The sequence below is a fragment of the Blennius ocellaris genome (genome assembly GCF_963422515.1).
Source record: "Blennius ocellaris genome assembly, chromosome: 3".
NCBI lineage: Eukaryota > Metazoa > Chordata > Actinopteri > Blenniiformes > Blenniidae > Blennius > Blennius ocellaris.
The window spans coordinates 5180297-5197991 of record NC_137652.1 but is presented as its reverse complement, the minus strand read 5'-3'; the positions used below and the strand labels follow the sequence as shown (position 1 = coordinate 5197991).

At 43.5% G+C, this 17695-nt stretch overlaps 1 protein-coding gene across 1 annotated transcript in view; it reads right to left on the bottom strand.

Moving 5' to 3' along the window:
- Positions 1 to 17432, bottom strand: part of myo15ab (myosin XVAb) — a gene marked incomplete at both ends in the record, with an annotated part of 57060 nt that extends 39628 nt beyond the window's left edge. The window contains 20 exons of the mRNA XM_080520678.1: positions 1677 to 1772; positions 1878 to 2001; positions 2334 to 2392; positions 2535 to 2648; positions 2856 to 3017; positions 4818 to 4931; positions 5973 to 6036; positions 7645 to 7748; positions 7948 to 8038; positions 8172 to 8246; positions 8897 to 9006; positions 9139 to 9202; positions 9519 to 9601; positions 9850 to 10246; positions 10561 to 10802; positions 10989 to 11186; positions 11455 to 11772; positions 11892 to 12002; positions 12125 to 14206; positions 14865 to 17432. Coding sequence (XP_080376804.1) covers positions 1677 to 1772; positions 1878 to 2001; positions 2334 to 2392; positions 2535 to 2648; positions 2856 to 3017; positions 4818 to 4931; positions 5973 to 6036; positions 7645 to 7748; positions 7948 to 8038; positions 8172 to 8246; positions 8897 to 9006; positions 9139 to 9202; positions 9519 to 9601; positions 9850 to 10246; positions 10561 to 10802; positions 10989 to 11186; positions 11455 to 11772; positions 11892 to 12002; positions 12125 to 14206; positions 14865 to 17432 — 7176 coding nt within the window. The remainder of the gene's footprint in view (positions 1 to 1676; positions 1773 to 1877; positions 2002 to 2333; positions 2393 to 2534; positions 2649 to 2855; positions 3018 to 4817; positions 4932 to 5972; positions 6037 to 7644; positions 7749 to 7947; positions 8039 to 8171; positions 8247 to 8896; positions 9007 to 9138; positions 9203 to 9518; positions 9602 to 9849; positions 10247 to 10560; positions 10803 to 10988; positions 11187 to 11454; positions 11773 to 11891; positions 12003 to 12124; positions 14207 to 14864) is intronic.
- Positions 17433 to 17695: the final 263 nt, after the last annotated feature.

The window sequence follows — 17695 nt, the reverse complement described above, 5'->3', positions numbered from 1 at the left end:
CTAAGGCGATTGTTAGGAAGAGTGGCGACACTTTCAGAAATTGAGATTCATGGCTCAGTTTATCCTTATATAGTTTTTTTTTTTATTAAAGACTTTACATTTCTCTACTTAGGATTTAGCTAGTATTGACCTGATCCACACACAAGGTGCCCAGTTGCACTTAAACCAAGTGTCAGAAAGTCACTTCCTGGGGCAGACGCTGTTTTTCATGGGTAAAAATGTCAAGATACTTTTTTGAAGTTTGATTTTTGGACTGTGGGAGGAAAGTGAATGACGTGTAGAAAAACAACAACGAGGACATGCAGATTCCACACAGAAAAAAAAAAAAAAAAAAAGAAGCCCCTAGAGCCAGAGTGGAACTGGGTATTTTCTTGTTTTGAGGTGAAATTGCTATTCCACTGTGTGACCCTGCCTCTATTCACTCACATTCATATTTATTTACATGTTTTTCAGTTGGACTCAATTTTAATGATGTGGTGGTTCACGTGCACACACAAACTCCCAGCAATATACTTTTTTTTTTTTTATTGTAAGTTTCATCTGTAACTTTTGTTTGCCAGTTTTAGATAGCATACTATTGAGTTCCATGTGACGTTTGAGTGGATCTGATGGTGATAACAGCTGGACCATTCAATTGAAGACACATGTAACCAGTTAGTTAAAACTATCCAGGTCTCACATGTTGCTTGCATGGAGCTTATTTGAGCTTCATTACAGACTGTTTTCGTATTTGCAGATTGTGATGCTTTCTCATTTTTGTATGTATTTTTGTGTGATGGTCATATGAACTATGGCGAGAAGGCTTTTCCTCAGCTGATCGCTTACTTGATGCATTAGAACAGATTTATTTGAACATCACAAGGCTCATTTTTGTCTTTTTCAATGTTTGTCAGACTTTGAGGAAAATAGACTTTTCATGTGAAAATGCATCAGTACATAAAATGAGCTTTCATCTCCCCACCCTGCTGTCACTTGTGTTTTTTCTTTCACATCGCGCATATCATTGCACTGGATTATGCATTAACAGGAAGAATTGGAAAAAAAAACATGTTTTTTGATCTCCGGCTCAGATTTCAGGAATTATTTTTCCAAGAGTATATGGCATCATCAACGGGGAATGGAATGCCAGAGGGGGGCATGATTCTCATCCTATGTTGTCGTCCCTCTGATGAATACATTTGATCCCATCAAGGGAATAAAACCTATCTCCCTTTCACAATGATTAAAGCTTCTTCACGAGCAGGTCAGATGAAACACTTAAAATAAATGCCTTTCAAAACCTAAATACAGGTGAGCTGTCAACTCTCAAGAAGAAATCCTTGCAGTCTCACACCATGTATACTTTGAATATCTCCAAAGAATACGATTGTTGTCAACAATTGCTGAGCACCATTGGGAAACATAATAAAAAGTGTGTGCTATAGAAGCTTTTATTTTGGAAAATCCCATGAGTCACCTGTTGCACTAAAGCCTGTTTTATCGTTTCAATTTGTTTTCATTACACTTAACTCATGTTAACTTATGAAAATGTAGGTTTTAATGATGAAATGTTAGTTTTACATCTGCCAGTTCATTTGGATTCTGCTTCAACTTTGCAAGTCACAGATTGCATGCTGTCCATGTGTGTTTTAGTAGGTCAACGTAGTGTGAGAATGTGAACCAGTGGTGAGCCTGACCTGCTCCTCCTGGAAGATGACCTTGTTAAAGAAGAACTGCAAAGTTTCATTGGCGTAATTGATGCACAGCTGCTCAAAGCTGTTCACCTGTAGCTCCTGGAGATAGAGAGCAGCCCCATCGGGGAGGGGTTTTGATTAGGTAACGGGGGTCAGCTCAGACCCATCGCCGCCGTAGCGTCACTGAGTGAGCGTTGGCCTGACCTCGAATCCATATATGTCCAATATGGAGATGGAGAGCGCCTCGTTGCGCGGGTAGACCCGGCCGTTGATGCGCTCCGTCAGCCAGCTAAACAGCAGCGAATACAGGATCTTGGCAACAGCATCTCTATGAAAAACACACAATAAGGTTTCTATGGAAACAGAAATCCCGGTTCCTATGGAAACAGAGGACATCTGAAAAATCTCTCCCCCAGCCCTGACGTCCTTTGTCCTCACATGGCTCCGCCAAAGATTGGAAGAGAATATCAAAGACTCATCCTTCCCTCTCAGTTGTCTCCTGCCATGGTTTCAGTGAAGGGGTGAAAATAAATGAGGACATTAAACGTCCTCAAATAAGGCTGTCGGGCAGCGCTTCGTTTGAAGATGTTCCAAGCAGACCGAGGCGCATTGGATTTCATTTAGCAGATACCACTGCGAGCTCACTCCTCTCTAACTCACCTGGCATCCACAGCACTCTCCACGGTCAGCGGAGTGTAGATCTTCTCCCGCACGGTATCCTGCAGGAGGCGGGAGTCAAACACACACGTGACGCCAAGTATCATCCACTCCTTCCCATGAATTTCATTTGTGCGTGAAGTAATGACACGACGTGGTGTGTGTGTGTGCACAGGTAGGCTGGTGGAGGTGTGCTCTGCTCACTGTCAGTTTGAAGGTGACTGATTTCTGCAGGTAGTCAGGTGAGACCTGCAGCAGCTCCGCGACCACCCGGATCTCCTGCGTGCTCACCACCGACGCAACCTCCTGACCCTCAGCCTGCAGGGGCACACGCACGCACGCACGCACACACACACACACACACACACATACAAATATGGCGGCGTACACATTCATAATTACCTTCATCCATCAACATCATCATGATCATTCAGCCGTGAAACCAAATGCATTTATGCACTTTTGCGTGCGTGTGTGTGTGCGTGTGTGTGTGTGTGAGTGTGTGTGTGTGTGTGTGTGTATAACCTGGTGTGGCTGAAAGTAGACGTTCCCCAGATGAAGGACGGACGACAGTACTCTGTAGATACCGTTTTGCTCCTCTGGGTTGAAGCACATAATGTCCATGGCACTCAGCAAACGCCTGAAGTCCTCCCCATCATCCTTCCCCTCGATGGTACAGTTCCCTCCCTGGGTCCACGCACACACACACACACACACACGCACACACACACACACACATACACACACACAAACACAAACACACACAAAATTCGTCAACAGCAGCACAAGCAACCCAACAAATTCAGCTCTTATGGCAGAACAACTTAGAATAACAAGAAATAATGATACATTTGATTCACGGGAACCTTCTGCAGTTCTCAAGGTCACGTTACATGAATACAATAGAATCTAAGTATAAGCTATTATGAAGGTACGGCGTGCTTTGAGAGGTGCTTTGAGACGTGATTTGAAGATGAGTAGGTGCTCGTTGGGAAGGTGGAGTCCAGGGGCAGACGAGGAGGGTGTGTATGTTTCCGGTGAGGTATGCAAGAGTGAGATTAAGGAGGGTTTTTAAAGTGAGCGGCAGGATGGGAGCCAGTGAAGCTGATTTCTGTGGCGAACTTCATAAACGAGCGTCACAGTAAACTCAGGTGGGACGTAACAACAGTGTTTCAGGGGATATGGTTGATGTGGGAGGTAAAAGACACTGGGATTCCTGACCAGAGAGGAATGATGGATGACAGAGTTTAACGAAAAGTGTGGAATTCCAGTTTTATTTCAGTTGTGTTGGAGAAAGTTCTGAGCGAACCAAGTTTTTAACTTTTTGGAGTCTGTGTGGCGTCGGGCTTGGGGGAACGGTAGAGCCGAGTGTCATCTGCGTAGCAATGAACTCATCTGCCACAAGTTCAAACTCTTGTTTCCACTCCAGCATCTTTGCTGCAGGATTAAAAATTTTTTTTTTACATCTGGGTTTTCCCCCCACTTTAGTTTCATATCATTACTGATAAGAGACTCTAAATGCGAACCAAAATACACTAAAGTGGCCGTTTAACAAATATAATGGTCAACCATTAGCAGCATGCTTACAATTATAATTAACCCAACCTTTAACCTCCAAATGTCAAGATGCGACCATCTTTCCAATATAATTCAAACCCTAACCAGCACCCGAGTCACTCCAGAAACTGGTCTCATGACGGTCGCAGATTAAAAGTCATTGGACTCCTCATAGTTGTAGTAATACTGAAGTAAGCCTTAATAATGGACCAAACCCCAAAAATATATATGTCAGTAAATGTGATGAATTTCATGCCAAACACTGGTTGAGAGATTTTGAATTTCTCACTGATACAAAGAAAATGTCACAAGAAATTGTGTGTCTTTATCCGCAAAGCTGGCAAGTACTACTGCACCCCCTGATGTCTCAGCGTGAATCTGAGCTCAATATTACATTTTATGCTCACGCCATTAATCAAATTGTAGAGTCAGTGTTGCATTTTTTTTTTTTTTAGGAAATGACAGCAAGATTGAGCTCAGCAAACACTCCTTGTGTGTGTGTGTGTGTGTGAGAGAGAGAGAGAGAGCGAGAGAGAGAGAGAGAGAGAGAGAGAGAGAGAGAGAGAGAGAGAGAGAGAGAGAGAGAGAGAGAGAGAGAGAGAGAGAGAGTTATTAATAGGAACATGAAATAATTTACACATTGCAGGATATTAATGGGGACTTGTAATCATTATTGGGTCAAAAATAAAGCCCCATGTTTCCCTGTATCCTGAGTTCTATGAGGAACAATTGTCTCTTTTATGTGAATAATATATGTTCAGACCAAAATACAGTCGTGAGAGTTGGAGCTGGGCCCGTCATAGATACGAGCGTTAGATACGAGGCGAATGTGGATGAAGGCAAATGTCCCCAGAAATCAATGAAACCACATGACAGACAGACAGACAGACAGACAGACAGACAGACAGACAGACAGACAGTGTACAGCACCTGATTCAGATAGTAGTAGGTCTCAGCTTCCTGGAGATACAGTGAGTGTTTCTCATGAGGAGGAAGACCCGCGAGCATCTCATAGAAGATGTGGTAGTTCCTTTCTGATTTGGCCTGTGAACATAAAATAAATATATCCTCATAAATAAAGCATGTCCATGCCCCAACCATTTTTTTTTTTTTTAATTAGAGAGAACATCAGATTTTCTGGTGCCAATTTTGTTGTGTCCTGTCAGTTCTTAGTCCTCTACCATCTGTTGGTGCTGGATGATGGACTGTGGTGTTTTCTTGAGCTTGTCTGTGTTGTTCCTTTAAACAATACAATAGCCTGAATAGTAGCTAACTGAAGCTTTCACTGAATTATATAACAAATAAATATTTAGATATTTTAAAATTCCATTTGCATACTTGAGTATTCTTTTTACACAATGCATGGGAGATAAGAAGGGCTAAAAAAAAGGTAAAAACTTCTAAAATGGCTAAATATGGCTTGAAAAGGTAAAACAACCTAAATCAAATAAGCAAAAAGCAATTGAAAAGAAAAGGAGTAAAATGGCGAAAACCCCTTGAAATTGTTTAAAGGCTTAACTAGTTAAACCACAAAAATGCCAAAACTGTTAAATCCACTAAATCCACTGAAAGTGGCTACAAAACCTGAAGCACTGAAAATATAATATGAAATCTACTTTTCTCAATTGTCGAGATTCATAATGCAAACGAAGATAAAGGTTTTTTTTCCCGTAAATACAGCAAAACATGATATAAAACGGTCATGTTCATTTTAAAAGTAAAACGTTATATATTCTGAGGCTCCAAAAAAAAGCCACAAAAACAGCACTTGATATAGCATAGGTAAGTAATAATTGTGTGTCATGTGCTCCTCAATCCTTCTTTATCTGTTTGCATGTGTACGAACACAGCTCATGTTAAAATGTATATTTCGCTAAAGTCCTTGAATAATAGAAGGGTGAGTAAAATAATGCGAACGCATGTTTAAACAAAGGCATCTTGAACACTTCTTATGTGGTCCGCCTGTACGATCTCCTCTTTCTTACTGTGACTCAGGTGTAAGATGACTCCTTCAGTCTTACGTGCACATGTGTACCTACATGTGTGTGTGATACGCTTCTTCTTCTTTCTTTTTTTTTTTTTTACCTGAAAGACAATGCGGGACTTCTCCAACAGGTACTGAGACGTTATGGCACCGCTGATTACACCCCTGGTAAATGACACACACACACACACACACACACACACACACACACACACACACACACACACACACACACACACACACACACACACACACACACACACACACACACACACACACACACACACACACACACACACACACGCACGCTGAGTTAAATAACAGGTCATGCATGTGTAATGTGTTGGGATCTTGTCTTAGAACAGGAGGATCAGCCCGTCTAACTGTGCCACTGGGACATGTTAGCACATTCTCCACTAAGCCGAGTGCGTTTGCGCCCATTCAGAGTTAAGCTCACGTGCAAGCTGTGAGTTGGCGTTACACGAGTTTGTGTTTGTCAGGGGGAATCTACAGCAAATCTGCACTCGTAGCAGACAAATGGCTGATAATGTTTCACTATGGCGACACAATCACTTGTACGTAGTCTGGTGTTTTTCAGTCTAATTGCGTTTTAATCATCAGCGTGTCGACGGATTCTGAGGTCTCTTTCCAATAGGCCACTTCCTGTACTTTTCTTAAAGACACTGTAGGATTTCAACAATAACAAATACTTCAAAGCCGATTCACAATTTTGCCCATAGCGACTATCAATTTAGTGTGAAGGGGAAAATAACAGCCATTCTGTTGACCTGGAATGCAGACTGCAGAAAAATGTCATGAAGGTGTTCCCCTGTCCATTTGAGCATTTTCTAACCACCTAATCACTCCATGAAAATATGATTTCATAATATCTCTTATAATAATTCAGAAGGCTGAGTAAACCTTCTCTCCTCCCTCTGAGAAGGACACAAAAGCACCGCGATAAACGAATGGAAAAGATGAATCTATGAAATCCTTCAACTGTCACAGACCGCAGCACTGGGGACCTTCCTGGACTGATAAAAATGAAATTGGTTTCCCCAAACAGAAAGGAAGAAAACCTTCTGGCAAGCATTTTTCAAGGATTATGAGTCCCATACTGTGATTCATTCTGGAATGTGACCGCTATTGTTTAGTTTCCCCGAAGTGTCCTATTATAAGTGCCTCAATTTCTGATTTGACTGATAAATTACACTTTGCAGATAAAAGAAGCAGGTAACACTTGAAGTGAAAATCCTAAATAATATCTAAATAACTATCGTATACATAATAAATAAATAACATCTTAGCAGGACAAAGTTGAATGACAGAATAACACAGAGGTCAACGAGGGCTTCTGCTGTTAATGATTGAGTCATTCGGAGTCATTCAGGTAGCAGGACGGTAAAGTTTGTTTTCATTTATTTTACACTTTGGACTTTTCTTTCAGGACAATTATGTTCTTTGGGACCACATGAAATGACATGGGGTCAGACTGAGCCCGCTGGCCTGGCGGTTGACACACGAGACCTTGAGTTTTGAACAGCAAGTGGATCAAACCCCACTGACCCTGAACCCCACTGAGCCCCACTGAGGGGAGTGCAAGAAAGGCATCTAAGAAGGCCAAAGACACAATCCTTTCGTCTTTTTCTCGTAACTCTAAGTCACTTGTGAGCCCATATATAATATTTCCAAGAAGGGAAAGTCAGTTTTTTTACCATTAATATTTTAACGAGTCAAACTTCCCAAATATTCCAAAAAGTTGCTGGTACTTACTCCTCCATGAAGATCTGTGTGTATTTGCCAAAGCGTGACGAGTTGTCATTGCGCACTGTTTTGGCATTTCCAAAGGACTCCAACAGGGGCGTGGCCTCGAGGATCTGACCAATCAACACAGACACACACGTTACCACGGCAACCTTCAACAACTGTGGCACGTTGTATCAAATCAAGGGAATAAACACGTTACCTCTATCTGGAGAAATTTGGTAGATGGAAGGGAGGAAACAAATGTTTATTTATGAAAACTCCATGTATTCAGGAACACATGGTGTGTAGGTGGATAGCTAGCTGAGCTACCTGTTGTGTGACGTTGCGTTTGTGATGTATGGCTGTCAGGTAACGCAGGATCAGTTTTGTAGCTTCAGTCTTCCCCGACCCGCTTTCACCGCTGAAATAGAACAAAGCACCGTCTTTCTTTATTCACCAGACAGGAGAGTCAGTCTCGTCACAAAGTCCCATTAATTTTGGATTAAAACTTTTTTTTGAATAGGTGCAGTTAGTTGAATGACAGTGTTTGATACCTGATCACAATACACTGGTCCTTTTTGGCATCCATCATGGTGTTATATGAGAGATTAGCAATGGCAAAAAGATGACTGCAACACAGGAAAACAATGTACATGAAAAGGAATGTGTGTGTGTGTGAGTGTGTGTGTGTGCCTGTGTGTGTGAGAAGTGGTAATGAAATCCATAACCAAACTCCCCCCTGGCAACCAACCAATAACAGTGAAACGGGAGCCTCTTACCAGCACCTGAGAGTGTTTGCCTTTACACCTCCATTTACCAACGTGTAATATCCCAAGAGTGTAGCTTACACCACATGTAGACAGATGTCAAGCAAGGATAAAATCACACAAGCACAAACTGCCTCGGAGTGGAGAGTTGAGCTTATCTTCTCCGCTGAGCTCATAATTCCACTAAATGCTCACAGTTTGCTAAATTTATTTTAATGAGACAAAATCTTTAGAAACGTTAGTCTGCTTCTGGCTATTTTTTTCAATGAAATGCACATTGTGAGATTATTGGGAATTAGAAAAGCAGATGTGCTTATTCTTGTAGGTTTAGCACCACTTCATTTTGACAATATATCTGAAAGTCAACGTAAGGTACAAAGTTCAGTGTTGAGTTCCCACACACACACACACACACACACACACACACACACACACACACACACACACACACACACACACACACACACACACACACACACACACACACACACACACACGCTCCCAGGCCTTACGGGGGATTGTCACCCAGACCACGGCCTTCATGCTGGAGCACCATGTCCGTTCCGTAAATGTTGAGCAACTTGTACGGGTTCACAGACACCAGGATGCTGCCGATGTAGGTCTGAAGTGAGGGAGATAAAACAGATAACGAGAAGGACAAGAGGAGGAAGGAGAGTGATTTAATGCATACGACTTGCCTGTGACATTTTGACAATATTAACTATCTGATTTGCATTTTAGGAAGTAGGCATACGTATACAAGCTCCTGGTCGTAGCGTTTCTTCAGGTTCATCAGGACTGTGGTCTCATTCAGCTCACTGAAATTAAACAGAGAGGAAATTAATACACATGCACTGAGCACATATTGTCACAGGGGGGAACTACTCCCACACTCAATTTGACACCTACTTTGACATCCAGCATTAATTACTTTTCAAAGGCAGTCAAGAGCTTTCCTATTTCTTAAAAACTTAAGTTGAATTATCTAGTGTGGAAGCTTCCTTTGGATGTGAAGCGTTGACTACTTTGTGTACCAAACATAAACAGTATAATGATAGTGTTTCAGAGTGGAGAAACAAAATGCTTACGAGTGTGTGACATGAGTGCAACGAGATCTGGGAACATTGTGCTTACGGGAGTTGTGTCATGTCCTCCATTCCCTCCGCCCAGCGTTTAACCCTGTGGCCTGTTGTGGGCATGCTCAGAATGGAGTAGATCTGGTCACACAAGCATAATCATATGTAATTAGTCCAGCATTGTCAAAGCTCGAGGCCTGTTGTCAACCCTTGATGCAAAGCTGGTGTAAAATATGCAGACACTCAGATTGGCTTGTTTGTGAGCTCCAAAGGGAAATTATTTTGTAGGCACGCATTCAATTTGGAAGCGTCAAAAACTGTGTAAAATTCTTGAACCCATTCAGAAATGCAAACACGGTGCTATCGCATAAATTCATTGATGTCGGTACCTTGTCATACCAGCTTTGACCTGGTACTTTTTCTCTGTCTGGAGTCCAGTCTGGATCTTGAATCTGTCCATCCACAACTCGAGGCCTTGGTGAATATCCATCCAGGACCCCTTCTTCTCTGTACATGGACCACTTTGTCAAATTCTGCACTGTCCCATGTGGTAAAACCCTCTCAGCTGCCCAGACGTCTTCCTCTCCCTCCACTCCTCCTCCGCGGGTGTTCCTGGCCCAGTGGCCTGAGTGAGGCCCGTATGGGGGAATCACAGCATAGCGATTATCTTCACCCTGCAGTCCTGTTGGCACCGTGTAGGAGGCATAACGGAGGTGCTGGTTTTGGATGGCCTCAGCCAAATGAGGATTATGGAACCGACGTGTGAGAAGAGACTTGTCTGGCAGCCTATGAAACAAGGAATTATTCACTTTCATCAAGAACTTGTACAAAAATGGATGCACTAAAGAAGAACAATTTTGCATGGAAATACTAAATGGTAACAAGTCCGTCCACATTGTTTTTCTGTTACATGGGGTCATAGGCCTGAATTTCAACTGTTATTACTGGGGCCAATTTAGTAGAACAGTGTTGGATGGAAAAGAAATCAAAAACCTACACATCTACTCCGCTAGATTTCTCAATTGGTACTTATCTAAAATACACAAAACCAATCAAATTGTCTTTCCTAGTATCCATTAATATTGCAGTTAATTTTGTACCTGTAGCTTACACTGCGCAGTTCCTCATTTTGTATTGCAGCGGCAAGGTTAGGAGGGGTGGGTTTGGGTGCACCTGACAGTACGGAGCTGCCTGGCAGGTGATAAAGACCTGAAGAACGAAGGGCCTGGTTTTGCCTGAGAGCAGCTGAAAGGTTCGGAGTGGACGGCTTTTGGCCTGGGATGACTAGAGAACCATCAGAAAGCTGGTATGATGCATTGCGGAGGTGTTCATTCAGGAGGGCCTGCAGGGGGCAGAAGCAAAACAGCAAATAGTTTTCAAGGAGTCTAATTTCCATAAAACTATGCACAATATCATCCCGCACTTTCATAGTTTGTAAAGGCTAAAGTGTTTTACAGTAGCCCAGCGAGTGAAAACTGAACAAAGTAAAATTGTGCTGTAATATAATTGAAATTTGAAAGGTACATACTTTAGACAGATCAGGGGCAACTGGTTTCCTTGGGTCAATGATAATGGTTCCATCAGGCAGAGTGTAGGACGCCTCCTTCAGATAGGGATTCTGCAGGGCTGCCATCAAGGTGGGGCTCTTTGGTTTCCTTGGGTCCACTATAATAGTTCCGTCAGGGAGTGTGTATGAAGCTCCTTTCAAAGCTGAGTTATTGAGAGCCTAGGTATTACAAGAGCTTTCAGTTAGGGCAGCCTTGAGCAAATGCAACAAATGCAATTTAATTAGTCTTCACTGAATTACACATGTTGGAATATACATTTATTAAGCACATTTTCCACTGGATTACTGTGTGACAACCTTTCAATTATGCACGCTTTGTCACTTGTATGGAATTTTTACAATATGGTAGTGGGTGAGAACAATAATGGATAACAAACAAACACAAAGTGACAGGAAATATAGGGAAAGAAAACAAAACAGTGTTAACCTTTGCCAGGTTTGGTGAAATTGGTATATTGGGGTCTTGAACTCCCTCTGGCAGAGTGTAGGAGGCATTTCGTAGTGCTGAGTTTTGAAGAGCATTTGATAGATTCGGGGAGACGGGTTTTCGTGGATCAATGATTATCGTGCCGTCTGGTAGGGTGTACGATGCACTTTTTAAGTAAGGGTTCTGAAGTGCTGCTGCAAGGTTGGGGGACTTTTGCTTCTTGGGGTCAATTACAATGGTACCATCGGGGAGTGAGTACGAGGCTTCACGCAGGATTGGGTTGTTAAGAGCCTTTGCCAAGTTTGGAGAAATAGGTTGCTGGAAAGACAAAGAAAAACAACAAATGTTTTTATTAGCTTAAACGGATATCTGCAGGACAGAGAATCAAACAAGCAAAACAACCAGCTCAAATTAAAGCATGATGAGTTAATAATTACTTGATGTCTGGGATCAATAATGGTACCATCAGGGAGTGTATATGAAGCACTTTTTAGATCCTGGTTTTGAAGAGCTCTTGAAAGGTTTGGAGACACCGGCAACCGGGGGTCCTATGGGGTATAAGAGGAGAGAGGGGACAAACTATCAATTGGTTTATAATAGTTATTCCACATGTATAGAGAGGTACACATCAGGTTAGGAAGTAAATTTTGCATACCACATTTTTACCTACCCTAATAACTGATCCATCAGGCAATGTATAGGAGGCCCCTCGAATTTGTTGGTTTTGCAGTGCATGGCCAAGTTTTGGAGATAAACGTGGATCTGCATATGGTGAGGCCAGAGTTCCATCTGGAAGCCGATATGAGGCCTGCATCAGTTGCTGGTTTTGCATGGCACTCCCAAGCATTGGGGAAGTGGGTGGTGGGGGTCCATATGGAGACCTTCTGAGTTGTACAGGTGTCTGATAAGATGCTTGCCGAAGGTTTGGGTTCTGCTGAAGAGCACTGTGGAGCTGCGGCCCAGCTGGTGCATAAGGGTTACGTCGTTGCATCATAGGAGATCTTAAAGTTGAAACGTTTTGCAAACCAGACCGATTTTGAAGTGCATCATAAAGCATCGGTCCAGGGCCAGGGTCCGAGATATAATCATAAGGAGTAACAACAGTTGGTCCATACGGTGATTGTAACTGTGGGATTTGATAGGAAGCGACACCTCTTAGTGCTTGCCCATGTCTCATGGCTCCAGAGAGCATTGGAGATGAGGGTATGGAATTGGCGTAGGGGGATTGCGGCATTTGTAGAGGAGATGTATAAGACGCTTCTCTCAGGGCTTGGTTTTGCAGAGCTCCAGATAATATTGGAGAAGAAGGAGCCATAGGTTGTTCAAAAGGTGACACTGGCCTTTGAAAATGAGAAACATAGGATGCATCTCTTATAGCTCGATTCTGCAGAGCTCCCGACAGCATAGGAGATGAGGGAATATATGGGTCGACTAATTCGGGAACCATTTCATTCATGCCTACACCAGACAACATTGGAGAGGAAGGGGCAAATACCTGTTGTGACTGGTCACCGTAAGTGTCTGCATATGGGTCAGCAAAATGTGACTCTGGAGAATAAGCAGGTGAATGTACTGCACGAGGTGAAAGGATAGGTGAAGAATGATGAGAAAGACGAGGAGAAAGACGAGGAGAAAGACGCAGGGATGCAGGATGGGGCATATGTTTAAGTTGTGGTGAGGGAGGAGGCATCATTCTTCCTGACTGCCGGGCCATGAGGGGACGTCCTCGAGCTATGGGGCGGTGATGAAAACGGCCAGATTCTCTTCTCCCCAATGGCACTCGGTGGATCATGTGAGGAGACTGAAAAGGAGATGAGTGGAGGGAGGAGTCCACTGTGAGAACAGAAGACCTATTGCTTCTTATGGAGGAGGCACGGAATGGGCGGACATTCTGTGTTGGAGGGGGTACTGGGCGGCCCCGGAGACCCATAGGGGAAGGTCTGACAGTACCTAAAGGAACATTTCCCCCCATTCTTGGCCTGACCAGTGGCGTAGGTTCCCTGAGCAGTCGTGTTGAGCGACGTGAAAGGGTCGGCGATGAAGGAGCAGGGCGCGGTCCCACAGGAGAGAAACTGCGACGTGATGGAGAGGGAGAGGGTGACGGCCTTCTACTGATATGTGGAGAGTGGGCTGGAGATACATGACTGGGAGACAAAGGAGGGGAGGGTGACCTTAGCATTTTTCTAGCTCCAAACGGGCTGGGGGCAGCACTGGCTGATGGTGGGGGACTTTGTCTTCTCATGGATGCACGGGGTGACAAAGGTGGAGAATGCTGCCTCAATGATGCTCTTGCAGATAGTGGTGGGCTGCGCCGTATCATAGAGGCCCGCGGGGAGTGGGGAGGTGAGGCACCCCGACCCATGGGAGAAGACGATCTCTGAGGTTGCAATCTACGACGAGTGAGCGGGGAGGCCATTGGGGATGTCGGGGGTGAGATATGTCTTGACATAACAGAGGGAGGTCTCTGGGCATTAATGAACCCACTCATCGTGGATGGTTGTGGGGAGAAGCTGTGTCTCTGTGCAAGCATTGGAGAGTGTCCTGGGGAAGGTATAGCAGAAGGATGCCGTTGCATCTGTGGAGAAGGCATGATGACGGAACGACGAGATGGAGTCGGAGAAGGCTGCAAGCGGCGTGCAGGAAGGGGGGACATACTTGCTTGTTTGATTATCATGGCAGTTGGGGTAGGGATCAGTGGTAGGCCGTAACCTTGCTGCTGTTGATGTGACATCACCATTGGATCAGTGATCATCTGCTGCTGAAAAATGCAAACCATATGTAAAATTATTTTAAACAAAAAAAAGAAGAAGAAGAAGAAGAAAAAGGCTACCAATGAAAATGGGGTAACAATATTATACTGGTTTTAAGAATATTATAAATCTCGCAAATGTTCAAATAGATATTCATATCAGCCAAGTATTAATTGCTTTTCTGAATATAAAAATAATTATATTAGGGTAGAAAAAACTAATTGAAACACCCTCAAGTTTAACATCAGTTACCGTTAGTGAAATGTCACAAGAGACATTTGTATAATTACAGGAAAAATGCAAGACTATTCCCCTATTGGCTGCTTTGGGGGCTATGAATATTCCAACTGAATATTAGATCAGTTCCTTTAAATGTCACAAATTAAAAGTTTAATAGCATAAACCCACAACCATTTATTGTAAAATTTAATTTGCCATGAGCTGTGTAGCAAACTTCAACCTGTGTAATTGAAGCTGGTTTTTTGCTCAGCCAATGGCAATGACTTCTCAAGATGCTGGAGTAGATGTTATTAATCACATTATCATATATTTACACAACAATAGGAATCAAGTTAACAGTTCGCAAATATGTCCTTCTGTGACCCCACAACTCTAAAGAGTAGTTATACATAATCAATGACACAGCAGAGCTAGGATTACCTGTTGGGGCATCATTTGTGGAGGCATCATCTGTTGCTGTGGCAACATCATTTGCTGTGACATGATCTGCTCTTGTGGTGACATCATTTGATTGGGCATCATCTGTTGCTGTGGTAACATCATTTGCTGTGACATCATCTGCTCTTGTGGTGATATCATCTGTTGCTGTGGTAACATTGGCTGCATTTGTGACTGGATCATTTGTGGGGACATACTCTGATCTGGTTGTACCATCATCTGTTGCTGTGGTGACAGCATCTGTTGGTGTGGTGAGCTAATTTGAGGAGGCATCATCATTGGATCTTGAGCAGACATCATCATTGGTTGTTGAGGTGACATCCTCATTGGTTGTTGAGCTGACATCATCATCGGTTGTTGAGCTGACATCATCGGTTGTTGCGCAGACATCATCATTGGTTGTTGAGCAGACATCATCATTTGTTGTTGTGGTGACATTGCCATTTGAAATTGTAATGAAGTCATGTCACCAGGCAGGCCTGGTGCAAGAGGAATCTGGTCTTCGTACTGGATATCTGACATATCTTCAAATTCTGGATCAGGTGGCAAAGTCGGTGGAGGAGGCAATGGAACATCTAGACGCTCTTTCCCAAAAAGACGCACTTGAGGTCGAGGAACTCTAAATGTCACATCTCCTCCCTGAACTCCACCCATATCCCCATACTGCTCTACCTGGCCTCGATATGGGTCTCCATACATCCCATGTGCTGGACTTGCTCCTTGTCCTCCAAAACCAAGGACCTGCTGGTCTCCTGGTGGGAATCCAACAATCTGTTGGGAGCTAAAGTCCTGATAGGCCATGCCAGCATCACTATAGGTTAGTTGATAGTCTGGTGGAAATCCCTCTTGCATCCCCATAGCTGCTGCATGAGGATTCTCATAAAAACCTGCCTGTCCATTGTTGTAATAATCCAGCTGTTCTTCACCATAGTAAACCCCTTGGCCAGTTTCATCATAGTACCCCTGAGGCTGAGGTTCATGCAATCCATTTACCCCATACATATGGTCATCACCCGCTGCATAGTAGTCGAAACTCTCGTCACCATACATTGCCTGTTGCTGCTGGTATCCATATTCAGCCTCTTGGTTGTTATGGTAGCCTTGTCCAGAGAAATACGGATCATAGTAATCTCCCATACCATCATCATGAAGACCACTCTCATAATATTCTGAATTTGGATCATGCAATCCTTCCTCTTCATAATAACCCAGATCTTGGAAATCTACCCCACCTGCTCCATTGTCATAGTATAACTGACCTTGGTCTCTATATGCTGCAGCTGCCTCATCTCTATAACCTCCATAGCCATCATCATAGATTTCATACCCTTTGTGGTGGGCTAAGTACTGTTGGTCATATTCATACGGCTCCTCCCCATGCTCATAGCCATTGTTGTGGTATCCATGCATATAGTCCCTGTCTTGTCGGCTTTGTCCTCTTCGGCCTCCCCAGCCATTACGTCCCAAATTTCCCCGCATTTTCGTGGACAGAAAGCGCTTGGTTAGCCAGTTAGTTGCCGCCGCAACTTTGCCGAGCAACACACTTCTGTTCTTGAAGTCATCTGAAGGCCCGTCACCACCCTTTTTTCCGAACAGGCCTTTGAAGAAGCCCCCCTTCTTCGCATTTGAAGAGCTTCCTCCGCCGAGACGAAGCAGCATGTAGGTCGGCTTCTTCCCACCGTTTGCTGCTGCCTTTTCCTTAGCTTCCTTCTCTTTTTTCCTCTTTTTGCTGCCCTTGAACCTCATCATGAACCGAGAGGTGTTCTTCAACATGGACTTGCGGCGTTTCTTCTTGGCAAGGCGGTTCTTCCTTTTGCCCAAACCAAGAAACAGACGTGATGTACTTTTCAACTTCTTCCTGCTGTTCCTACGCCTCTTGAAGCCAGAAAATTTCATGAACATCCTGGACATGTTCTTCAGACCTTTCCTTGGGATTTCCTTTTTTGGAGTTGCTGGAGTTTCCTCTTTTTTTTTGGCTTTTTTCTTCTTTCCATCATCAGATTTTCCTCCTTTATGGTGGTGGCCATCTTTAGACTTTTTCTTTGATTTGCTGTATTCCTCTTCATCTTCTTCATCCTCCTCATCTTCATCTTCATCTTCCTCTTCCTCCTCTTCTGAATCCTCGACATGTCTAGACTTCCCCCCTTTCTTTGCTTTTGCTCCCTTGCCACCTCGCCCCCTTCCTCTCTTGTCATCTTCTGAGTCCTCCTCATCCTCTTCTTCACTTAACTCTTCATCCTCTTCCTCTTCACTCAGCAGTTCCTCTTCCTCTTCAGACTCCACTTTTTTACCTTTACCTTTGTCCTTTCCTTTCTTTCCATCATCTTTTCCCTTGGGTGGTTCCTCCTTTCCCTTCTTCCCTCCTTTCTTATCATCTTTTCCTCCTTTCTTGTCATCCTTTCCACCTTTCTTATCATCTTTGCTGGCTTTTTTGTCATCTTTCCCTCCCTTTTTATCATCCTTTCCTTTCTTTTCCTCCTCTTTCTTTTTCTCAGGCTCTGGTTTTCCACCTTTCTTAGCATCCTTTTTCGCGTCTTTCTTGCCAGGCATTTTCACCAGTGGCTAGGAACACACCATGCCCTCTTGATCATATACGATGGAGTTCCCTATAAATACAAAAGCACAAAGATAGCGTTTGAGAGGGGAAACTTTGGAAATGTTTAGAAATTAAGAAAAACAAAAATCTGACCTTTAAAAGATTCCTTCTTTTAAATATGACTTTGTGCTGACCCTGTCTCCTTGTTCAGTATTTATGTGAAGACACGACCACCTGGTCAAAGCAGTACACTGCCTTAATCGGGTCCCCATGAAGA